At 40.1% G+C, this 26,506-nt stretch overlaps 1 protein-coding gene across 2 annotated transcripts; it reads right to left on the bottom strand.

The window, feature by feature from the left end:
• Window positions 1–1,023: 1,023 nt before the first annotated feature.
• LOC124595097 (centrosomal protein 20-like) lies at window positions 1,024–25,326 on the bottom strand. 2 transcript variants are annotated; one of them, XM_047133690.1, is made up of 4 exons: window positions 25,130–25,321; window positions 24,850–25,053; window positions 24,457–24,541; window positions 1,024–1,225 (listed from the first exon to the last, which is right to left on the bottom strand). In XM_047133690.1, exons 1-4 carry the CDS (start codon window positions 25,155–25,157, stop codon window positions 1,165–1,167), a joined length of 378 nt encoding a protein of 125 aa, XP_046989646.1. In that variant the 5' UTR covers window positions 25,158–25,321; the 3' UTR covers window positions 1,024–1,164. The 2 variants fall into 2 exon arrangements, with proteins under 2 accessions (XP_046989646.1, XP_046989647.1); XM_047133691.1 differs by lacking the exon at window positions 1,024–1,225 and adding an exon at window positions 21,632–21,689 and having other exon boundaries at window positions 25,130–25,326.
• Window positions 25,327–26,506: the final 1,180 nt, after the last annotated feature.

Genomic DNA, 26,506 nt, shown 5'->3' with positions numbered 1-26,506 from the left:
TTTCTTGAATAAACCAGGATGAGTGTATGTTAGTTCTGAATGTTAAGTGCCTACACAAAACTTACAAACACTGTGGCTTCTATTTATTGTGATGCAAACAAATCAGAATAATAAATGAACACATCGATGCCTACTTAAAAGCATCACTAACAACGTATTTACAATGAATGTTCACTTTCAGTTAGTTATTACTCAGTCTGATATGGTACTCACTTATAATTTGCAATATTTAACTTACCTCAAACACAAAATTAACAAATTGATAGTTCAACTTTCACAGCATTTGCTATAACACACTTCTCAATAGGTTTGAGAAGACTTTTGACAACAATTTCATGTTTTTCCTAAATTTGCACATCAGTGGTTTATTTTTCTTCCAGTCTTGTAACACCTCTCTTCACTTGCTATTGCATCTGTTATTGAGACTTTCAACCAACCACACATTGATGGAATCAAGATTAAGAACACCGACGCCAGAGATTTTTCCGTCATGATGAGTGAGCCAAAACAACTTCAACAAGGGATTGCCTTGGGACAGGAAGAAGCAACCCAACCTTTAATGCTATCATGTGTCTTGAGGTTTAGATAGTATAGCCTAATTTCTGATGTAAATGAGAACAATATTAATTTTTTTAAAAAAGTATCTTGTTACAAGGTTCAACAACAGGTCACCAAAATATCGTGGAAAAATTTCACACATGTATAGGAAGAACTCTAATTGCAACTTATGGCTAATTTAAAAAACTTTCACTCTGGAATGATATAGCTGTGTAATTTTAAAATTGTAGGAATATAAATATATGACAATATTGGAATGTTGGGGTTATAACACATCTTTATATTGAACACTATTTTTTATTACATTTTAATCATACGCTGACACCTAGCAAAATGAGCAGCTGCAATGTCATGGAAAATAGAAGCAGTCATGACCCTGTCCAAGGGATATCTGATCTCTCATGGTTTTTGCCACTAAAATTGGCTGAGTAATTGTTTGGACTAAAAATAAAAGTGTAGAAAAAATAAATGTCAAAGTATACTTTAATTGCTTTTGTAAAAACACACAGAAATGTACACATATTTATTAAACAATTGTTGCTACACCAATCTCTTCTTTAAAAAATACAAACCTACTAATAATTTAATAATCATGCACACAAAATGTCACTGCGATATTTTACCTGCAGCCTCCTTGAATGTTGATACTAAACTGCATAACAGAGGCCTGGAAAGATCAGTGGAGTCAGACACTTAATTTGAAGAAATTATTTTTTATTTTCACAATACATGTAAATTTGTTAGTAATATAAGAATTCCTTGTTGAGCTGCTTAGTGTAGAACGTTTGATTCAAAAGAAAGTTTGCAGTTTTACCAATTTTACACTGCAATTGAATAGGTGACTGCAAAAATGACATAAAACAAATTTTATAAATTTTACAGAAGAGGAAAGAAATTGTATCTTTGTATCTTTCCAAAGAGAGAACAGAGTCCATCTGATTTTTACACGTTTCAAATTTAATTTAAATTTCTGTATGTAAAAATAATGTTTTATATGGTGTCTATACTACATAACACTTGGATAAGGGGGGAAAAATTAGAAAAAGAAAACACTCAGAGAAGGTAGACGCTTAATCACCAAAGTAGATGGAACACAAATTCTCATTCAGTTTTATTTTCCAGATTCAAAACAAATGTGGAAATATGATAAAACACCTCTCATTTTCAACACTTATGAAGACACCTGAAATACATACGAGGGCTGACTGAAAAGTAATGCCTCTATCTTCGTAACTCTTCAACAGTTGGCAGCATTGGTATGCAGCAGGTACTGGCTTGTTCTGTAGCCTCTTCTCTACAGCTCCAGTTGGCGGGAAGCCTTAGCACTGAATGGTTGTGTTGTTACAATGTAAAGTATGGAACCCTGCACAGACAGTTGGTCAATGCGATTTAAGCAATGTGCAGTCACTGAATTTTTGACAGTAGAAGGTGTGACCCCAAAGGAAATTCATCAGAGATTGAAAGCAGTTTGTGGTGATTGTGTTGATGTGAGTGCTGTGTGTCATTGGGCAAGTAAGTTTAACGATGTTGAGGCAGGAACATCTGACCTGCATGATAAACAAAGAGTTGGACGTCCTGTGACAGCAACCAACAAGTTTCACAAGCAAAATGTTGATAGATTGATTCAGGACAATCATTGTATCACTTGGAGAGAAATTGCAAGCACAAACAGCATTTCACATGAACGTGTGGGTCACATTACTGCTTTGCTTGGTTATCAGAAGATCTGTGCAAGATGGGTACCCCAGATGCTCACTCTTGAAATGAAAGCACACACACTTTTAAATTTGCCAGGAACTCCTCTCACGTTATGAGAATGAAGGTGATTTCTTTCTCCATCCAATTGTTACAGCAGACGAAATGTGGGTACAGCATTACAACCTGGAGACAAAATGTCAGTCTGTGGAATATAGACACAAAGACTCGCACCAGAAAAAGAAATTCAAGACGCAGCCCTCAGCTGGAAAAATCATGGTCACAGTGTTCTGGGACGCAGATGGTGTTATCCATGTTAATTTCCATGATCGTGGAACAACAATAAATCCAGAGCATAACATCACAATGCTACAAACTTGGATATGGCTAACAAGGGTCCAAAAGGAAAAGGGAACTGTTTTCCTGCAGCATGACAATGCCAAACCACACACTTCGTGTGCCACTACAGCAGAACTTCAGAGACTGAATCTCACCACCATACGGCATACAGTCCAGATTTAGCACTGTCTGACTTCCATCTGTTCCCGATAATGAAAGACAATCTGCGGGGACATCATTATGCTTCTGATGAAGACGTTGAGAGAACTGAGAGACTGTGGTTGCGGAAAAAGTGTCGACGTCTTCTGTAACTTGTTCATCGTTGGCAGAGATGTATCCAATTGGCTGGTGATTATGTGGAAAAGTGAATATTGGTAATTAAAGATCACATTCTAAGGGTTATTTCTGCATTTGATTTATTAAAATATTCCCTTCCAAACCCAGTTAACGAAGGTGGAGGCATTACTTTTCATTCAAGCCTTGTAAAATGCCAAAAAAAAGCTACACACTGAAAACTTATTGTTGTAAAAGACAGAATACAAAAGGTTATGTGAGTGATAAATTCGAAAAACATAATCCGCAGTGTCATCTGCCAACTCAGCACTGGGAAACATGCAGAATTTTTTATAAAATTTGTGGAAATCCTGCACTATATATCCCACCATCTTGGTCACATTGCTTAACATAATTTTACTCACTGCAACAGGTCCAGAAGGATGTGTGTGTGTGTGTGTGTGTGTGTGTGTGTGTGTGTGTGTGTGAGAGAGAGAGAGAGAGAGAGAGAGAGAGAGAGAGAGAGAGAGAGAGAGAGTTGGACAGCCTGACATGTTTTGAGCCTGACTAACACACCAATCTATGAATAAACTCATTGGCTGTTACAAGATCCTTGTGCTGTGACTCATACAGAAATTCCATGTATTTACCAGGTAAAAATTAAGTTTCTTTGTTGGCCAGCATAGGGCATACCCAGTGGTTCCACAGCTATAGTACTCCTCTAGTAACAGTCTTTCCATAGTGAATAATGAAAATCCAAAATGTGTGAGGATGTGAATTTTGTCACTTCAAATTTAGATTAACTGATTATGACTACATACTCTTCTGGAACATACAACCAATTATATTACTTTTGTACATTATGGAGACAGGAATGGCATCTAATGGGAAAGTTATGCATGATCTTGCTGAGCACTTACAATGTCAGAACAAAACAAAATCAAAACACAGTTACGGCTTTGTCCAAGAAAACCATCAGGAAAAGGTGAAGATTTTTAGTGGAGGAGGTAAATATTCATTTATGTATTTGAGTAATAGTGTATGGCTCTTTCCCTACTTCTCTTTCACAATAAATAAATAAACAAATAAATATTTTTTTAAAAATTGAGAAGTTCTGCTAGCAGAAGATTCTCATTGAAGTAAAATATGACACCAATAGTCTCATCCTGTTCCATGCACAAATCGATTTTGCACTTAAGTTTTACGGCAAAATTCTTTGCTCTCCTTTCATTAACTTCTATTTCTTTTTCAGTTACTTTTCTCATAAGGGATGACAGTAAAATGTCTCCACTCACATTTAATTATACCATCACTTTTGTGCAGATTACAGCTTCATTAAATTATTTCCCATGTGAATCCAGATACAGAGTCATGTCCAGCCCAGCATCTAAGCACTTTATACTCTGGTAATGATAATGATTGAACTTAGCTGGAAATTTCTCAATATGATCATGAATCTCAAAGCATATTTCTGCATCTGTTTCATTTTTCTTATGATATTTCCTTCACTTACACAACAGCACAACTCCTTTCAATAGCAGCTTTGTCAGTCACAGCACCCTGTTTTCTATTACACCATGCAAAGAATTAAATGCCACTCTAATGTACATATTTGTTCTCCATCAATCAAAATATTTTATTTCAAGGAGGTTGTGCAAGATTTTGGACAGGCACTTTGAGGTTTACTCTCCTTTATGTTATTCCTTTTTGATGGGTTGTTGCAGGTTGCTAACAAATTAACAGTGTTGGTCAAGCCAGACTTTTGGTCAGTACTTAATTTGAAGAAACACTGTATGCTCACTTACAGACAGGAGCTGTTGCTCTTGCTGGTATGAAGTTATTTTTCCAATTCGCACATCCGGTACATTGTAACATCATTTTCAACAGATTGGCGAGTATCCCCATATTACAACGGATTCTTAACAAACAGTACAGTGTTTGAAAGCTGACAACAGTGTGGACACATCATTTGTTAATGCCAAACACACCTGCACAGTATCACTCGCAAGCATTGTTGTGACATCTACTGATCGGCCCAGAACCAACACCAGAGTATCATTCCCAAGCATTATTATGGCATCTTCTGATCGGAGCAGAAGCTGCATACATTACGGGCTTGTGTTGTCCCTGCCATCATTGCAGTTTTCTATGGTTCAGCATCTTTGAGATGAGGCACTGGACTATGCACACTGTATGTTGACCCCAGACAAGTTCAATAATGTGAAAAAATATGTTACAAAAAATTATAGACATACATGGTTTCCGAAGTCACTCACTCAACTGTAAAAGAATTTAAGCACTCGGCTACATAAAACACCAGGAACCAAAGTGTGGTAACTTGTAAATATAATGAGCAACAGATAACAGAGGACACTAATTACAGGGGTTGAACAAAAATATGGAAACACTAAAGACATTACATTACTATGCCTAATACAGTGTAGGAAACTTTTTGGCATTCAAAACAGATTCCTGTCATCTCAGAATGGATAAAAACAAATCCTGTATGGTTTTCAAGAAAATTTTGTGCCATTCATCCTGAAAAACAGTGGCAAGTTCAAATAACGATGACAGAGGTGAATAGTGATGATGCACCCCCCCCTCCCCCCAAAGGAGACCATAAACGCTTAATAACATTGAGATCTGGTGACAGTGACAGCCAGGGCACATGTGACAACTCATCCTTGTGCTCACAAAATCAGTCCTGGAAGATGATAGCTGTTTGAACAGAGGCCCTGTCTTTTTGGAGGATAGCAAGACCATCTGGGAACAAACATTGTACCATGTGATGCACCTGAACAGCCAACATGGTCACATAATCCTTAGCAGTAATGTGCCTTGTAAAGTAACCTGGGGCCCATGGAATACCACAATACGGCTGCCCAAATCTTCACAGAGCACCTGTCATGTTCCATTCTTGGGATGTATACTTTGCTGTAAGTCAAAAACAGTGTGAAATAAGACCAAATGATGATAATCTATTGCTCCATAGTCCAGGTTTTATGGCTCCAGTACCATGTATTCCTGTTACAGGCATTTTTATCACCGATGAATGGCTTTGTAATTCCAGCTTGCCCTGCAGTTCTCTGCTTATGGAGTTCCCTTCGTGCTGTTTTGGTGCTGACAGAGTGAATTCTTGAGTGCAACATTCAGTTCTGCAGTTACTTCTGCAGCTGTTGTCTTCTTATTTTTCATCACAGTCTTCTTTCAATGCCTATCTGTGCTATCACTTGACACACACTTTCAACTGTGTCACAACTAAGTGGATGAGCCTTTTCCTCTTTTCTCGTATGCAGTATAAATCATCAATATGGTGCCTCCTGCAACACCAAATACTTTGGCTGCTTTGGTTACAGAAATACCTACCACATGAGCAACAATAGTTTGCCCACATTAAAATTCACTTAGTTCTAATACAGGGTGATTCAAAAAGAATACCACAACTTTAGGAATTTAAAACTCTGCAACAACAATAGGCAGAGCTAAGCACTATCTGTCGGCGAATTAAGGGAGCTATAAAGTTTCATTTAGGTGTACATTTGTTCGCTTGAGGCGCTGTTGACTAGGCGTCAGCGTCAGTTGATGCTAAGATGGCGACCGCTCAACAGAAAGCTTTTTGTGTTATTGAGTACGGCAGAAGTGAATCGACGACAGTTGTTCAGCGTGCATTTCGAACGAAGTATGGTGTTAAACCTCCTGATAGGTGGTGTATTAAACGTTGGTATAAACAGTTTACAGAGAATGGGTGTTTGTGCAAAGGGAAAAGTTCTGGACGGCCGAGAACGATTGATGAAAATGTAGCACGCATCCAGCAAGCATTTGTTCGCAGCCCAGGAAAATCGACTCGCAGAGCTAGCAGAGAGCTGCAAATTCCACAATCAACTGTATAGAGAGTCCACATTGGCACTTATCTGTCCGTAACTACCTGAACGTCAACTACCTGAGGCGATGGATCGGCCGCCAGGCAGCCCGGACAGAGCACTTCATCACTGGTCTCCAAGAAGCCCTGATCTTACCCCCTGCGATTTTTTCTTATGGGGGTATGTTAAGGATATGGTGTTTCGGCCACCTCTCCCAGCCACCATTGATGATTTGAAACGAGAAATAACAGCAGCTATCCAAACTGTTACGCCTGATATGCTACAGAGAGTGTGGAACGAGTTGGAGTATCGGGTTGATATTGCTCGAGTGTCTGGAGGGGGCCATTGAACATCTCTGAACTTGTTTTTGAGTGAAAAAAAAACTTTTTAAATACTCTTTGTAATGATGTATAACAGAAGGTTATATTATGTTTCTTTCATTAAATACACATTTTTAAAGTTGTGGTATTCTTTTTGAATCACCCTGTATAATGCAATAACAGCAACATGACTGATATGTGCAACATACTGGCAACATTGCAGTACATAAGCTTTGACTGGTATTACTTAACATAATTTCATACCACAACAAAATTACCTAGTACAATGTATTTTAATCGTAAAGTGAGCATCAATGCTTCCCAGGCAAGCATGATTTTAAGATGTTTTCATCCAACTCTAATCCTACTTTAATATTTCATTTAACTTCCAAATTTTGTGTAAGTTTTGAGAGATCATAATTATTTACAAAAATTACAAAACAATAGGTTTATCAAATTTTAACCAACAATACGTCCAAGTTTATCATGGTTTTCATTAAAACAATTATGGGAATAAAAGTAATTTCTGATATCACTTAAATTAATTTGTATCTTCTTGGCACCATCTATCCATGTTTTTTTACCTACATGGGTTTAGCTGTAAAACCACAAATATTATATTTCTTATAACTAAGGATTAATCTTTGCTTATCAAAAGCATTGTTTCTTATAGAATTGTTATATGGGTTTTAACTTTTTGTAACTGTTCTCTAATGTGTGCCTGAATGGGTTGCGGCACCAATGTCATGTACAATGTTTTAGAAATTTTCATTGGCCTTATTTCTTTATCAGCAATTAAGCTGCATAAATGTGAAAATAAGAGCATTTGCCACACCAATAACCATGCTATATTACAAGTCCCAGTAATTCTTATGCTATGCATTATTTTAAAAGCTATCTCATATCCAACATGCAAAATGTGGATCCATTCTCAACATTGCAATCTTTATCCATTTATTTACTGTCAACTCTAACAAGTGGACGACTTATGTCAATCAGATACCCAGACTGTGTGCTAGTACAAGAGGGCCAAAGTCAGTTTTGTGTTACATTTTTAATAATGTCATGTTTATTCAAACGTTACACTGTGATAAGTGTTTGAACTGGTCTTGAGGAGACAATGTGGATTAAAAAATTAAAAAATAGGGTGCTATTTAAAAGACTTACTGGTGTTCATATCTTTGTAATGAAGAAAGTTACAAGAAAAGTAATCATAATTGGCATATCCCTGTGGTAGCTAAACAATATCTGCTAGATTCATTTTCTAATTTGCTTCTAGACCAGAGGTTCCCAAATGGTGATATGCGTACCTCTCGTGGTAAGTAAGGACATTTCAGCTGGTACACATTTGAGTAACCAAAAGACATATCAATATACATAAAATTATTCTCTTATGTTGCTTTATTTTTAAATGAAAGAGAGAAAAATGATTGAACAAAGGAACAACATTAACAGCATGGTTCAGTCAATGGTTGGTAAAGGAATATGGGCAAACAAAGAGGCAAAATAAATGTCTGGATGGCAGGAAGAATAAAGATCAGGAGGGGGGGAGGGCATATTTAATGCGAAGGACCAAAAGATGGTGGCATTTCAGCAAAATATGGACCACTGTGAGGGGGGGGGAGAGGCTCATTATGGAGCATAAAATCATAGGTCAACTGGTATGGTCGATATGAAGAGAGCAGAGGGTGGTAGGGTCCCTCCAGGGAAGGTGAATGGAAGGCTGCAATGTGGTGGGAGTTCCCTTTATCACACAAAGTTTACTAGATGTGGAGTTTATTGTAGGATTCCACCTGACAAGCAGATGAAACGTAAATGGGAAGCTTCAGCCCACTGTTTCTGGAGGAGGAAGGTGGCCGGACAGGAGGCTGATGCTGTCGCAAAATATTTCGCAAGTTGTTCTGTGAGAACCAATGGATCCACACAAAGGGCACCCGGAAGGGCAAGGCTCAGGATAGAAGACTGCTGTTGGCAACCTTGGAGGGTGTGGCGCAAAGCCCAGACCCGTGATGAAGGGACAGAAGAACCTAAGGAGGGGACAAAATGTTCCCAACACACCTGCTGGCTCTGTTTGATTAAGTAACAGGCTCTGGTGTGAAGAAGGTAGATAAGACCGGTGGAGCAAGAATGCTGCTTAAAGCAATAGTCGTGCTCCACCAAGCGACTGGCTGGTGGCAAAAGGGGCTCGTCAAGTGGGGGACAGCAATACCGGTGGTGCAAATAATTCTATCAGACATGTCACGGAAGACTTCATCAATAATACCCAATAAAGAAGGGGTAAACACAACCTGGGAGGTATATAGATGGATGGGGTGATATCCATAAACAAGAAGTATGACTCCAGTTGTGAGAGGGAAGTCAGCACCTCCAGGGGCACTGGAGCAGCCTCATCCCAGGACTACCATTTTTTCATAGGTCAAGGAGGGCAGGGCCCAGAGAGACACAGAGAGTAGGCTTCAGTGAGACCTGGGACTGAAAGAGAATGGGTGACCTTGGGTGCACGAACTGTGGGTCCAATGGCCAACCTGTGGTGCCAGACCTCCAGTCTGGGACAAGCTGGGAGAAGGGCATCAAGACCAAGAGGTGCCGAAGAAGGGACACACTACTCCGGCCAGGTAGGGAGAGAGGCATTGGAGGGGAAAACACGTGGGAGCTGCTGGGGAGGCAGAGATGAGAGGGACCTGGACTGGGGTAAGGAGGAGGGAGGAGGGGCAAAGATCATAACAGAGGCAAAGTTAGCTGTCATAGAGACAGGGTGAAGACAGTCATATTTCTGACAAGCCTCAATGTATGATAAGTGCTCAAGGGATTTACACTTCTTTATCTTCTTTTCCTTTCTGTAAACCAGGAAATTTGGCAAGTGTGGAGAGTGATGGTCATGACAATTATCAAACACGGGTGGCGGAACGCAGGGGCTCCCCTCACGGAGTGGATGACTACATTCACAGCGTAGAGGCTCTGCTGCTGCACAGCGGGAAGACATGTGCCCGAAATGTAAATACAGGAAACACCTTATGGTGGGGGGAACGTATGGCTTCAGGTCACACCAATAACACATAACCTTGACCTTCTCCAGGAAGTGGTAAGGCCACTTTCCGAAGACACTAAGTAAGGTGTTCTTCCCCAGTTGGCTCACACTATGGAGTGAATATTAAGAAGGGAAGGTCAAATCCCATAGGGGACCAAAAATGCCAAAAAGGAAAGGAGAAAACGAAAAATAAAGAGGAACAAAAACCAGAAGGAGTACCAATAACCAGGAGGATAGCTGGAAACACAGAGGGGAAGGAGGGGGCAGAGGGGAAGGAGGGGGCAGAGGGGAAGGAGGGGGCAGAGGGGAAGGAGGGGGCAGAGGGGAAGGAGGGGGCAGAGGGGAAGGAGGGGGCAGAGGGGAAGGAGGGGGCAGAGGGGAAGGAGGGGGCAGAGGGGAAGGAGGGGGCAGAGGGGAAGGAGGGGGCAGAGGGGAAGGAGGGGGCAGAGGGGAAGGAGGGGGCAGAGGGGAAGGAAGGAGGGTATGAAAAAAGGAATGCAGCCCTGGGTGAAAGAAATGGCCGCAGCAGCCTGGGGGTAATGCACAAGCTCATTAAAGAGCCAGGAGCCCCCTGAGGAGTCGCAGAATGTTTATTTCGGGCTGTACGCAAGACACAGGAAGTTCAGATTATACCCTGCCAACACCCTTCCATTACAGTAAAGGCCAACAAAGAAACCAGTAATAACCCAATCCTCCTATGCATTGTGTGCTCAGAAATGCTTTCAAATCAAAGCATGAAGCCTTCTTTATTAAAATATCTTCGAAGTTCTAAGCATTCTGAGTCAGCTGGTAAAACTACTGATTTTTTTTCAAAAGAAATGTGTGTTTTGTAAAAAAGATGATGATGTTTGGTTTGTGGGGCGCTCAACTGGGCGGTTATCAGCACCCATACAAATTCCCAACCTCTGCCCCGTCCAAACTCGCCACTTTCATGAATGATGATGACAACACAAACACCCAGTCATCTCGAGGCAGGTGAAAATCCCTGACCCCATCGGAAACCGAACCCAGGAGCCCATGCTCGGGAAGCGAGAACGCGACCATTAGCTGTGGACGTCGTAAAAAAAGTTCATATTGGTGGCAAATTTGATTAACACTGATACTAACTCAATAAAAGCCTCACACCTGGTTTGTTTTAGAATTGGAAAGGAAGGAAAACCTCATGCGTCTCTCCCACTGCTTGCAACTAGATGCGGCCCCAGTAGCTTTTCGGGGAAAAGAGGCAAAAGAAATACAAATAGTTCCATTACCCAAGAATACAGTAAAACGGAGAGCTGAAGTCATGTCTTCCAATATTGAAGAAGCATTAATATTACAACTGCAAGAGTGCACCGATTTTGCTCTTCAAATAGACAAGAGTGGAGGCAGCACAATTATGGCACAGTTCCTCATTTTTGTATGTTTTGACAATCATGATGGTATAATAGAAGTGTGTGTTTTTTGCAAATCATTTGAGTCAAATGCTTCAGCAGAGAACATTTCCTGTATGATTGCCCTTTATTTGTTAAAAATAGGCATTTCTTGGCAAAAGGTGTTGCTATTTGTACAGATGGGGCAAAGACAATGTTTGGTAACTTAACAGGAATGGCAGCAAACATGAAGAATGTTGTACCTGATTGTCAAAGCAGACACTGCATAATACACCAAGCAACTGGCTTCTGAGAATATGCCCAAAACTCTTCATATTGTTCTGATGGTCAATGCAAGATGATTTCACAAGGAATACTCTTCTTTCTCTTTGGGAAAAAAACACCTCCTTTGAAATAAGCCATCTGAGTTTTAGTGGTGTTTGTTACTAGTTACATGTGTGAAAGTGATTTTTCTGAGTTTATGCACATTAAAAGTAAATACAGAACCAGACTTAGAGAAATGGTGTTAATACTGGATACTTTGTAGGGATTTCACTGAGTACTGCATTCAGGAATTTATTTTAGTTGAAATGTACAAGATAATTCACTTAAAGTTTTCAGGAATCACGCCTTAATGTCCATTATTTGCAAATTAAAGTTCAAATACAAAAATTTAATAAAAAAAGTCAAGAAATCGAAACAAAATATTCACAGCCCAACAATTTCGGAAAGTTACAAATTCCTTGGCACAACAGTTACTGCAATATTTGTTAGTATTTTATGGAATGTCCTTTTGATTTAATCACTGCCTCGACTCTGCAAGGCATTGAGTCCACCAGCTGTCGAAGATCATCTGGTTTCATCACAAACTGAAGATGGCCTTAAGACTTGGTGCTTTTTTGTGATAACGTTGTCCTGTAATGCTGCCAGACATTTAATATCATGACTTGGCATGCAGCCCCACACCATGATACAGATAGAATGCTTCACAGTAGCAGTGGTGCACTAAGGCAATAAGTCTTTGCCTAGTCACGACGAACAAATTTAATTCCATCATATCCAAAGATGCTGATCTTACTGCCTGTTGGCTGCTGTCTCGGGTTCTTCAGCCACTTGTCTGATCATTTTTCAGACATTTCACCAGCACAAGTGTCTGGCATTGTCAAAGTTTCTCTCTCCATTGCCGATGGTGGACCGGAGCCGAGCTCACGGTCGCAGACTATATTTACGTGGAGCACCAATGTCCAAAGGCTTCCCCGTGGTCATCTCCAATGTGGTTCTCTTGCTACCTGTGATGGTCATTCACTGCAGCAAGTGAAGCCAGGATTCGTTTAGCTTGAGGCTTTCTTCTTTCTTGTTGAAGCCGTTCTCATGCTTGTGTATTTCTATAGCTTCTCTGAAAAAGTGTGTGTGATAGTTCTTCTCTATAGCCAGAACTTCCATGTCAGCAAATTTTACTATGTGGTTGGTCTCACATAGAGCATGCTCTGTCACAGCCAACTTCTCCACTTGCCCCACCTGCAAAGTTGCTTATATTCTGTGATCCTGGTGTTGATTGATCATCCAGTCATTCCAACAAACTTTTCCGCAGGTGGGTGGAATGTGGTATATTACCAACATTGCAAGTTGATCCCTTTTCTCCTTTGCCAATCTGAGACACTCGATCTTCTTTGTCGGTTTGTAAATAGTATTTACGCTGTGTTTGCCCAACATATTGCCGATTCTGTCAGTCACTCTGGGAATGTATGGCAGAAAGGCCGTACCAGACATTTCTATCTCTGATTTGTCACTTCGCCAAGTGTTTGGTCCTGATACTTTTAATATAAGTTGTGAAGTACCCAACGCTCCTCAAAACACTTTCCAAATGTTTTATTTTGTGTCTGAGGTGCAGCAGCTCACATATTCATCCTGCTCGCGTTACAAGCGTGTTAATCATGCCTCTTTTCTGGCCTGGGTGGTGATTTGATAGTTTATGCAGGTATCGATACATATGTATTGGTTTTAAATACATGCTGTGTCCCAGGTTTTCAACATCCCTTGTGACCAGCACATCTAGAAATGGTAGTTTGTCCATTTCTAATTCCATGGTAAATTTCATGTTGACATGGAGCTGTACAAACGTCTTAGGAAGTCACCGAGCTGTTCTTCACCATATGGCCCCACACAACAAAGGTATCATCGATGTATCTGTTCCACACCTTAGGTTGAAAAGGTGCCAAGTCCAGTGCATGTGCTTTGAAATGTTCCTTGAAGAAGTTGGCCACCACTGGACTAAGAGGACTACCCATGGCGGCGCCTTCCAGCTGTTCATACAAGTTGCCATTCCACGTGAAATAGCTCGTGGTGAGACATGCATGAAAGAGTTCTGCGATGTCTTGTGGGAAAATGGAACCGATGTGCTCCAAAGAGTAACTGAATGGCAATTTCATAAAGAAAGAAGCAACATCAAAGCTGACCAAGATGTCGTTTGGTGCAAGTTTAAGATCTTCGGCTTCTCAATGAAATGTTCTGAGTCCTTTATGTATGTGCGGACGGAGCAGGGAGGCCAAGTGTTTTGCCAGGTTATACGTCGTGAGCCAGGAGCACTAACAATCGGTCTTAGTGGAACGTTATTCTTGTGACTCTAGGTAATCCATACAGCCGAGGCAGGAGGGCTTCTGTGTTGCACAGGTTCCTCTGTATGTCCACTGGCAGAGAAGATGCCTTGATTCACCGATTCGTATTCTGTGTGATACACAGTGTTGGATCTGTATTTAGTTTTTGGCACACTATTTGATCTAAAGTATCCGGACACCCACAAGAACATGTTTTTTTCATATTAGGTGATAGTGAAGTGGAAATGTGAAGGGACACTTACAGCACAAAAGCGCACAGGCCAAAGTCATCTGGTGACTGACAGAGACCGCCGACAGTTGAAGAGGGTCATAATGTCTAATGGGCAGACATCTATCCAGACCATCACACAGGAATCCCAAACTGCATCAGGATCTACTGCAAGTACTGTGACAGTTAGGTGGGAGGTGAGAAAACTTGGATTTCATAGTTGAGCAGCTGCTCATAAGCCACACATCACGCCGGTAAATGCCAAACGATGCCTTGCTTGGTGTAAGGAGCGTAAACTTTGGATGATTGAACACTGTAAAAATGTTGTGTGGAGTGATTAATCACGGTATACAATGTGGCGATCTCATGGCAGGGTGTGGGTATAGTGAATTCCTGGTGAACATTATCTGCCAGTGTGTGTAGTGCCAACAGTAAAATTCAGAGGCGGTGGTGTTATGGTATGGTATAGTCGTGTTCTTCATGGAGGGGGACTTGCACCCCTTGTTGTTTTGCGTGGCACTATCACAGTACAGGCCTACATTAATGTTTTAAGTACATTCTTGCTTCCCACTGTTGAAGAGCAATTCGGGGATGGCAATTGCATCTTTCAACACGATCGAGCATCTGTTCATAATGCACGGCCTGTGGCGGAGTGGTTACACGACAATAACATCCCAGTAATGGACTGACCTGCACAGAGTCCTGACCTGAATACTACAGAACACCTTTGGGATATTTTGGAACGCCAACTTCGTGACAGGCCTCACCGACCAACATCTATACCTATACCTTTCCCCAAGAAAGTGCAGCACTCCATGAAGAATAGGCTGCCATTCCCCAAGAAACCTTCAACAACTGATTGAACATACGCCCCAGCGAGAATGGAAGCTGTGATCAAGGCTAAGGATGGGCCAACACTATACTGAATTCCAGCATTACCATGGAGGGCAGGTGTCCGGATACTTTTGATCACATAGTGTACGTCGTCGGAGCTAGTAAGCCCCAGATCTTCTGCTCATAATCTTCGGTCTTCATTACGACAGTCGCATTTCCCTTATTGGCAGGCAGTACCAATAAACTCTTGTGAGTATTAAAATTCTTAATAGATTGTACCTCTTCTTTCTTCAGGTTGCAAGCTGGAGATTTTGCTTAGCACAGTATCCTGGCTGTTTCAGTGCATATTTCCTCCGCTGAATGGTCCAAATGGTCGCTTCGATATTAGCAATGATGTCCTCCACAGGTACAATTCTCGGGATGACCGTGAAGTTCCCTGCTTTTTGGACAGACACTTCCTTTGTGGTCAATTGTGGTTCAGTGAGGTTGACCACTTTTTGCGACATGTCGGGAAACGCATTGTCGGTCTGCTTCCAGCATCTTACAAACTTTTTCTTCTGTCGCTCAGTGCAGCACTTGAGGTCACTCTGCATGCTCCTGTGGGTGATGCAGTCAGTCTTGTCCCAGTCATCTCGATGCATTCTGTTACTTAATTGATAGAGAATGTCCAAAAGTACCTCATCTGTTCTTGCCAGTCTCTCTGTGTCGTATGAATTAGCTTATGAGGAAAAGCTCGTTCCATTCTGCTATAGGTATGATGTATTTGGGTGGTGGTGAATAGATGCTACACTGAAGTTCTTGAAATGTAAGTGCCTATTTGGACGGACACAAACTATCACATGAAAGTCTAGAAGAACCAACTTGAAATGGCGAATCTAGGGATATACAGTAACACACAACACATTGCTTCCATAGGGTTAGTGATGAGGAGATTAGATTAATTACAATGCACACAGAGGCATTTGAGTATGCATGTAGATATAGGTTTACAACTCTGATGTTACATCATTCACTGGTGGCATTAAATGATGGACACAGAAGTGAGTACAAAAAATCTGGTTGCAGAGACAAACTGCTGTTTAGTGTATTACAAGGTCTAGGTTAAGCTGTAAAGAATTTGTTGAGAGTCAGCAAGGACAGCAAATGTTGTTGTTGTGGTCTTCAGTCCTGAGACTGGTTTGATGCAGCTCTCCATGCTACTCTATCCTGTGCAAGCTTCTTCATCTCCCAGTACCTACTGCAACCTACATCCTTCTGAATCTGCTTAGTGTATTCATCTCTTGGTCTCCCTCTACGATTTTTACCCTCCATGCTGCCCTCCAATGCTAAATTTGTGATCCCTTGATGCCTCAAAACATGTCCTACCAACCGATCCCTTCTTCTAGTCAAGTTATGCCACAAACTTCTCTTCTCCCCAATCCTATTCAATACCTCCTCATTAGTTACGTGATCTACCCACCTTAACTTCAGCATTCTTCTGTAGCACCATATTTCGAAAGCTTCTATTCTCTTCTTGTCCAAACTAGTTATCGTCCATGTTTCACTTCCATACATGGCTACATTCCATACAAATACTTTCAGAAACGGCTTCCTGACACTTAAATCTATACTCGATGTTAACAAATTTCTCTTCTTCAGAAACAATTTCCTTGCCATTGCCAGTCTACATTTTATATCCTCTCTACTTCGACCATCATCAGTTATTTTACTCCCTAAATAGCAAAACTCCTTTACTACTTTAAGTGTCTCATTTCCTAATCTAATTCCCTCAGCATCACCCGATTTAATTTGACTACATTCCATTATCCTCGTTTTGCTTTTGTTGATGTTCATCTCATATCCTCCTTTCAAGACAGTATCCATTCCGTTCAACTGCTCTTCCAAGTCCTTTGCTGTCTCTGACAGAATTACAATGTCATCGGTGAACCTCAAAGTTTTTACTTCTTCTCCATGAATTTTAATACCCACTCCGAATTTTTCTTTTGTTTCCTTTACTGCTTGCTCAATATACAGATTGAATAACATCGGGGAGAGGCTACAACCCTGTCTCACTCCTTTCCCAACCACTGCTTCCCTTTCATGTCCCTCGACTCTTATAATTGCCATCTGATTTCTGTACAAATTGTAAATAGCCTTTCGCTCCCTGTATTTTATACCTGCCACCTTCAGAATTTGAAAGAGAGTATTCCAGTTAACATTGTCAAAAGCTGTCTCTAAGTCTACAAATGCTAGAAACGTAGGTTTGCCTTTTCTTAATCTTTCTTCTAAGATAAGTCGTAAGGTTAGTATTGCCTCACGTGTTCCAACATTTCTACGGAATCCAAACTGATCTTCTCCGAGGTCCGCTTCTACCAGTTTTTCCATTCGTCTGTAAAGAATTCGTATTAGTATTTTGCAGTTGTGACTTATTAAACTGATAGTTCGGTAATTTTCACATTTGTCAACACCTGCTTTCATTGGTATTGGAATTATTATACTCTTCTTGAAGTCTGAGGGTATTTAGCCTGTCTCATACATCTTGCTCACCAGATGGTAGAGTTTTGTCATGACTGGCTCTCCCAAGGCCATCAGTAGTTCTAATGGAATGTTGTCTACTCCCGGGGCCTTGTTTCGAATCAGGTCTTTCAGTGCTCTGTCAAACTCTTCATGCACTATCTTATCTCCAATTTCGTCTTCATCTACATCCTCTTCCATTTCCATAATTTCCTCAAGTACATCACCCTTGTATAGACCCTCTATATACTCCTTCCACCTTTCCGCCTTCCCTTCTTTGCTTAGAACTGGGTTGCCATCTGAGCTCTTAATATTCCTACAAGTGGTTCTCTTCTCTCCAAAGGTCTCTTTAATTTTCCTGTAGGCAGTATTTATCTTACCCCTAGTGAGACAAGCCTCTACATCCTTACATTTGTCCTCTAGCCATCCCTGCTTAGCCATTTTGCACTTCCTGTCGATCTCTTTTTTGAGACGTTTGTATTCCTTTTTGCCTGCATCATTTACTGCATTTTTATATTTTCTCCTTTCATCAATTAAATTCAATATTTCTTCTGTTACCCAAGGATTTCTATTAGCCCTCGCCTTTTTACCTACTTGATCGTCTGCTGCCTTCACTACTTCATCTCTCAGAGCTACCCATTCTTCTTCTACTGTATTTCTTTCCCCCATTCCTGTGAATTGTTCCCTTATGCTCTCCCTGAAACTCTCTACAACCTCTGGTTCTGTCAGTTTATCCAGGTCCCATCTCCTTTGATTCCCACCTTTTTGCAGTTTCTTCAGTTTCAATCTGCAGCTCATAACCAATAGATTGTGGTCAGAATCCACATCTGCCCCTGGAAATGTCTTACAATTTAAAATCTGGTTCCTAAATCTCTGTCTTACCATTACATAATCTATCTGATACCTTTTAGTATCTCCAGGATTCTTCCAGGTATACAACCTTCTTTTATGATTCTTGAACCAAGTGTTAGCTATGATTAAGTTATGCTCTGTGCAAAATTCTACAAGGCGGCTTCCTCTTTCATTTCTTCCCCCCAATCCATATTCACCTACTATGTTTCCTTCTCTCCCTTTTCCTACTGACGAATTCCAGTCACCCATGACTATTAAATTTTCGTCTCCCTTCACTACCTGAATAATTTCTTTTATCTCGTCATACATTTCATCTATTTCTTCGTCATCTGCAGAGCTAGTTGGCTTATAAACTTGTACTACTGTAGTATGCATGGGCTTTGTGTCTATCTTGGCCACAATAATGCATTCACTATGCTGTTTGTAGTAGCTTACCTGCACTCCTATTTTTTTATTCATTATTAAAGCTACTCCTGCATTACCCCTATTTGATTTTGTATTTATAACCCTGTAATCACCTGACCAAAAGTCTTGTTCCTCCTGCCACCGAACTTCACTAATTCCCACTATATCTAACTTTAACCTATCCATTTCCCTTTTTAAATTTTCTAACCTACCTGCCCGATTAAGGGATCTGACATTCCATGCTCCGATCCGTAGAACGCCAGTTTTCTTTCTCCTGATAACGACGTCTTCTTGAGTAGTCCCCGCCCGGAGATCCGAATGGGGGACTATTTTACCTCCGGAATATTTTACCCAAGAGGACGCCATCATCATTTAGTCATACAGTAAAGCTGCATGTCCTCGGGAAAAATTACGGCTGTAGTTTCCCCTTGCTTTCAGCCGTTCATAGTACCAGCACAGCAGGGCCGTTTTGGTTAATGTTACAAGGCCAGATCAGTCAATCATCAGCCGTTCGCAGTACCAGCACAGCAAGGCCGTTTTGGTTAATGTTACAAGGCCAGATCAGTCAATCATCCAGACTGTTGCCCCTGCAACTACTGAAAAGGCTGCTGCCCCTCTTCAGGAACCACATGTTTGTCTGGCCTCTCAACAGATACCCCTCCATTGTGGTTGCACCTACGGTACGGCCATCTGTATCGCTGAGGCACGCAAGCCTCCCCACCAACGGCAAGGTCCATGGTTCATGGGGGTGGGTGATGATAAAAAACTTGACTGCGCTAACAGACTGATCTGTAGCACATCTCGAAATCTAGATTAGGTCAAAATGTGACAGTTTGATTAGGAGTTGGTAAAGTTGATGAACGTGAAAGCAAAATTTTTGGTTGTGGTGACTCACTGGTCTGTACCTAGGTTGGAATGTGACATTCGAGCTGTTAAATATGCAAGAATAATTATGCCATTTGAAATGCCTGTCCTAAAATACTGAATTTTATACCCCATCAGTAATGGCTATATCACAGTGTAAAATTTCCTTTTCCCCCTAAATGAGAACTGAGCTGTAAAATACGGGTGTGATATACCTTTCATTATATTGCTCATTTTGTTGCTTTCATTCTGCAATTTCATTCTGTAAACATATGCTGCAACTGGAGAGTAGAGCGCTTTTTATATATTATGTATATTTCATGTTGTACAGTCTGTGAGTAGTTGGAGATATTGGCATTGAATATTTGGTCTTTGGTTTCTTTCTGTGACATCGCTTGCATTGTGTTTACTTACTCTCTACCAGTGAATAGTTTGGCAACCATTCAAACAGTGACTGGTTTCAAAAGTGTAGCAACTTTCATTGAGCTGCAAAAATGAGTCAGCTAACTGATTGGGAATTTTTGTGTAGTCTGAAAGGCAAAAAGTAAATCCTAGATTGGCGCAAGGCTTACAGCTTCATCGTGAATGAGAAAAGATGTGACGTGTGGCAACTGAAAATGAAGCTCCTAGTGTAACATGGGTTGTTCGCGAGAATGACGTATGTTCCACCACAGACACTCATACTGGTGAAAGATGGTCATTTAATGTACTCACAAAAATCCACTGTGCATATACTGATCTGTGATCTGTGCAAGCGGTGCCTGTGTAGTGGCACAACACAGCAGGGGCAAGGCACAGTGTGGTGAGCACAGTAGCACTTGCTGGACGTGAACATTTATACCTTGGTGATGGTGCCCCTTGAAAGTGTTATGAACACCCTAGAGAAAACAGACATACTACAACATAAAACGTTGAAGACAAATGAAGACTGTAAATCTTAGCTTTTAAGTTGTGTTTGGTGTAGTCAGATGTATTGAATGGTGCATTTGAAGTTATGAGTTATTGAAAACTGGATATGTCTTCACACTTGGCTTAAATAGTTGAAATAATGCAGCAGATTATCATTGAAGACATGTTCATCGTCCAGTGGTAGGAAATAGTGAGACACTCTCTTACAGAATCACCTTGCCTGGAGATGAAGTAGAGAAGAATAAGTTCACAAATGGTCGTAGTATTGAGTAGCCGGACCATGAGAACAAAACAAAAAGGTGGCATTATCTGAAGAAGAACAGTAAAAGGTAACATAGATCACATCAAACCCTATTCATGGTGTTACAGTCAAGTTACTATAAACATGCACAGAAGCACTTAAGTCAGCCAGTGATGTCATCGCGCGAGCATATTGAAGTATTTACACATGTCAATGCACAGATATCTGTGGGTCCATCAGTTAGCACTTGCTGAAATGCTCATTATCAGTTAAAGTGTGCCTTTTTTGGAAGTGGCAAATGTAAGCTACAAAAGCAAAAGCTATGTATGTTCAATCTGAAGAAATCAAACGAAGCACGTTTGGCAACTGCCTCTGGCAGGATGCTTGAATTTGTGTGCACAATGACCTGATTGGGTAACTTCAATGCTACAAAACTCTGAAACGATATAAATTATTGAACTTTTTTCTTGACAATTATTTCCCACCACAACTTCCCCTGCAACATGCTTATACACTCTTCACACAGTTTCTGACCACCTTGTACATGGAGAAGGCACAGTAAAGACAAAAACACTTATTCATGTATTTTATGATTTGTGCATCTCATCTGGACAATGGCAACTCGTAAGTGATTTAATTTGCACGTGTACCATTACCGAAATACATAAATAAGTCTTTGTTAATTTATAGTTTGCTCTATATACATATATTCAAAAAAATTAGCATCAAAAATTTTTCACTTGCATTTGTGTCACAGGCTTACCTTTTAATAGCAGGCCTTTCTTCTGCATTGCATTTCTATTTGCTCTAGTATTTGTGATTTATGGTGGCATTCTTGAATCTGAACTGAAATAATCATATACAGAAAACGTACCTTCATATCCATTCTGTTTTGTTGATTTTATTACTGTACCTTTGCTTCTTATGTGCCGCAACATGGAAAGCACGTACAGTATATTTTAACTTAGCAGAATATCCAGTCCCCTCTTTATTGTTTGTCAAATTCAGATTCATGCCTTTGCTATTATGTTCTCTCTGCTAACCATTTCATAACATCTAAAACACATTTTAGTGAACTCTTTTCTAGAGTCATTTCCAAATGAATGCAGACTAATGAAAAGCAGTGACACTCATAAACATTACACAAGAATAAATTCAAATCTTCATGTGTTACATTGCCAATACACAGCTCTGTCAAAAGGGAACATTTAACAAGGGCCGTTAGATTCACAGAAAACTTCCCATAAGCATAAAGTCAAACAAAGACAAGACATAATTTTTTTAAGCCATCAACTCTGATGTTTGCTCTATCACTACACTTACTCCATAAAAGAATACCCAAAAAAAAAATCTACTGCTTATGATGAAGTGTATCACATGGATTATTCAGCACAGCAAATTTTATATAAATCTGTAGTGGTATATTGTAAATCATAATACACCCAGTGTAAATACTGACATTTAGTCTGACATCTGTAGTCCATTGGATGATATCAGAGCATTTAGATCAAATAAAGAAATAATACTGGCAAAATCACAGTCAAGAGAACCTTGCAGAAAAAAATTGGAACTCTCATAATCTTAACACTTCAGGCAACACTGTATTTTTAAGAACACTGATGTATTTTTGAGCAAATATTGGAAGCATGAATAATCATCACGTAACAAGTGAATGACAAACTAATGAATAAGGACCAGAAACTTCCACAAAACAAAGGAGCAAGAAAGTATTGTCTGCATTTAAACAACAACTAAAATGTTAATTGGCTGAACCTCCTCCCTATGTGAGAATACTTGTAAGAACATCATTGCAAATAATACAAACCATATGTGCATATGAGTATTTGTGTCTCCAGCAAAGATTTTGTTAATGTGTGCACATTTATGCATGGTTTTTGTTTAGTTTTTTCAAGTGTATTTCAGTGTAGTCAATGCATGTACCTCCAATTCTGGAACACAAACAGCTAACAGGTTATTCTTGCTTATGTTTGAACTATGTGTCTAATTCTATGAAAATTGTCTAAGCGCAAATAATAAAACGAGTTAGGGGAATACCAGGGAGCTTCTAGACCATAGAGAAGCTTTGCAGGGCAGATCATTGGTTTAAAACTGATTATGGCATACTACATGGAATGGAACAAACCTCTTGCAATAACATTTGCAGGTTTTAAGAAGGCATATGACTGCCTCCATAGACCTCCAGTACTAAATATTTTAAGAAATCTGGGACTCCATACAAAACTAATTAGATTACTTACTCTAACAGACACCAATTCGAAGGTTACATTTAGAAGAGACATTTCTGAACCACTCCTTATAAAAACAGGCTTACGACAACTGACCATGTATCACCATTATTATTCAACTGTGCCCTGGAATACACAATGAGAGAATGGTACAACAATAACCCAAAGAACATAAGAATTGGATGTGCTAAATATAATGTCAGTTCGAAATGCATGAGATTTGATGATCTTGCTCTCCTAGCCGATGCTGTTTGAGAAACCATGCAACAAGTGAAATCACTATAAGAAATAGCACAGAAAATTGGACTCAGAATATCATTAAAAAAGAGAGAGAGAGAGAGAGAGAGAGAGAGAGAGAGAGAGAGAGAGAGAGAGAGAGAGAGATTATGCTAACTGACCCAGCACTTGCAAACAGAATTACAATAGGGGTACAAGAAATCAAAATTGTTGATAAACTTAATAAGGTGAAATCTTAACTTACAATCTAAATGAGAAAGCATCATGACAAAACAGAATAAAAAACTTAATAAAGTAAATTACATTACCAAAAACACATACAACAAAAAAAGCCTATCCACAGAAACAAAATTAAAACTTTATAAAGCAGTCACACAACCAGAAATAACTTATGCGGCCGAAACCATCTTCAAAACAACTAATACAGCAGAAATTGACAATATATTGAAATAAGAAAGAAGAATAATTAGGACATGCATAAATAAACAATATTAAGTAAATGGGCACTGGAGAATAGCTTCAAATGAAACGGTGTACAAGAAAATAGAACCAGTAATGAGCACAATCAGGAAGAAGCATATCTCATTCTTTGGACATCTGCTTAGATCATCAGAAAACAGAATTAGTGTGATAATAATAGAAAAATTGTGGAATAGTAAGAGCAACGTTAAAAGGAGCACATAAATTATGAAGATATAAGAACTCCAAATTACAGTATACGACATAAAAACAGGGAGAAGCAGACTACTGCAAGAACACAAACCAGGCTACAAATGAAGTTCAATAACCGGGTTACAGGAAGAATGATCTCAGACGAAGAAAGAAAATATCTGAAAGAATGAAGAAGTACTGGGCAGCAGAAGAGAAATACACCCTTCATGTAATAATAAATTATAACAATCCCTGTATAACTACCGCACTACTGAATTTCTTATTAAATTATTATTAAACTGCATTATACCACTGAATAACAACACACAGTCTAATGCTCTGTATAACCGACTGGAGTAGTCCAATGAAGGCCATAAAATGAAAATAATACATAATAGAAAACAAAACAAAAAATGCTGAACAAAAGTGTAACCTTCCAATTTTTTACATTTGTTATTAGCACAACTGTAAGTACTCACAGTTTTCGAGTATTTTCGTCTTCTGAAACCTGTAGTTCTTTCTGCATGCTCTGCCTACTGTATGTCTTGCTTGTCATTCCGGACTCTGCAAGTTAACAATAAAATGAAAGTCCTACACCTAGATTTAAGACCTGCATACCGTAATGACAGTTGCATGAAACACACTACATCTAAGGCTACGCCCAACAAATTACAAAACTATTAAATCATTGGCGAATGTTATCAGAATCACTGATATTACACAAAAAGCCCCTCACGATGATTATTTTCGTGTACATTATTGTTGAAAGTGTATTTCCGCCTCAATACACTTTTAACCTACGGAAAGGTACTTTCGTCGACTCACGAGCCAATATTTAGATTTCAAAAACTCTTCTGCACACTTCAACTCACCGTCGGCTAAAATCTGGGACGTATACATGTACCCATTCCATTCCAAGTATTCTTGAATTAAACTGTTAATAAGTAGTAGACTTTCGGGCAATTCTGGTTTATCCCGTGGCTGCGGATTAGTGTCGAAAACTTTCATTATTTCTGATTTTACTTCGGCTCTCACTTTGCGTAGGCTTCCCGATGATTCCAAGTTTTCCTTTAAAGCTGGAACGCCAAGAGTCAGTAACCATAAAACATACCACAAATATTATTTACTTCTGAAACCTACACGCTTCAGCACCTTCATAGAGCTCCCGCTCTGAATCCATTTTTCGTATCGCCGCCTTCGCAGTAGCTGTGACAACTTCTCGCTACCACTCCTTGATTTGTTTCTCTATGGTAAGTTATCTCTGACGCCAGGATCTTAAAAACACATTCCTTTGTCTTGTTTAGAAAATTTGGGTTTCTGAAAAATTGAAATGATCCCACTAGAATTCACAAGACATACCATTGCTGCAGGAAAAAAACCTAAGGACATCATGCGATCGAGAGCGCATCCTGATTTTATATCTATACCGGTACTGACACGATCAGTTCTTAAAAACAGAAACATGTAATAAGCGCTGCATTTGTCCCCCAAACTCTTTACTACTGTATTTATAATTACCGAGTAGCATGCAGACAGATGTTAACTACGCCTAACGTGGGGCGCCCCATTCGGGAGGATCGGTTTCAACTCTCTGTTCGGCCCAACGAGTTAAAATTTTAACTCATTGGTTCGGCCATCAGAATCTCAAACTGCGCGATTTCCCAAAAATCAATAAACAATACCTGAAAGGTTACATCGTTTCTTTCACTTTTCTCTATAGTCTGAGGTTGATTTCCTCCGTAATAGAGTTGTCATCCGTCCCGATATAACGGGACTGTCACCGTTATGGACCTTCCTGTCCTGAAAAGACTTAATTTTTGTCTCCATTTTGCAAACTACTGTTAAGCCTAGTTTACACGACGACTCTTGCAGGCAACTGCGCTACCGGCCACTGCGCAAGTGCGCCGCGCTTTTGCGCAAATCGTCGGTGAAACTAAACAGTTTCGGCGTGTTCAAACTCTGGCGACACTAGTTGAATGGGTTTTGAGGTGAAGTGTAGACAAACTGAAATATGAAGGGGGGAACGGAGAATAATGTTCGCTTTTTGGATATCTATGCTTTGCATAGGTGTTTGTGGGATTTCAGTGATGCTGATTACAAAAATAAGCAACATTTTGCTGCTCCTGAGACCGTTACGTGGATCAGAACATAGACAGTTTGACAATATCTGAACTGCAGTGCAAGGAGGAGGAGGAGGAGATTAGTGTTTAACGTCCCGTCGACAACGAGGTCATTAGAGACGGAGCGCAAGCTCGGGTGAGAGAAGGATGGGGAAGGAAATCGGCCGTGCCCTTTCAAAGGAACCATCCCGGCAGTTGCCGGAAGCGATTTAGGGAAATCATGGAAAACCTAAATCAGGATGGCCGGAGACGGGATTGAACCGTCGTCCTCCCGAATGCGAGTCCAGTGTGCTAACCACTGCGCCACCTCGCTCGGTTGCAGGGCAAAATTTATTGAATTAGGAGCACATATACAAATGAATTAAGAAAAATACAAGCAAATGTAATTCTATCTGGAAATTCTCTTGTC

The sequence above is a fragment of the Schistocerca americana genome, chromosome 2, assembly GCF_021461395.2.
Source record: "Schistocerca americana isolate TAMUIC-IGC-003095 chromosome 2, iqSchAmer2.1, whole genome shotgun sequence".
Classification (NCBI taxonomy): Eukaryota; Metazoa; Arthropoda; class Insecta; order Orthoptera; family Acrididae; genus Schistocerca; species Schistocerca americana.
This window is presented reverse-complemented; position numbering and strand designations above follow the sequence as displayed.

Coding starts and splice junctions, on each gene's coding strand:
- LOC124595097 (XM_047133690.1), bottom strand. CDS start 25,157: ATGGATTCAGAGCGGGAGCTCTATGAAG. Junction 25,054..25,129: donor AGAGCGGGAGCTCTATGAAG/GTGCTGAAGCGT, acceptor TTGGCGTTCCAG/CTTTAAAGGAAAACTTGGAA. Junction 1,226..24,456: donor GACGAAAATACTCGAAAACT/GTGAGTACTTAC, acceptor TGATCTTTCCAG/GCCTCTGTTATGCAGTTTAG.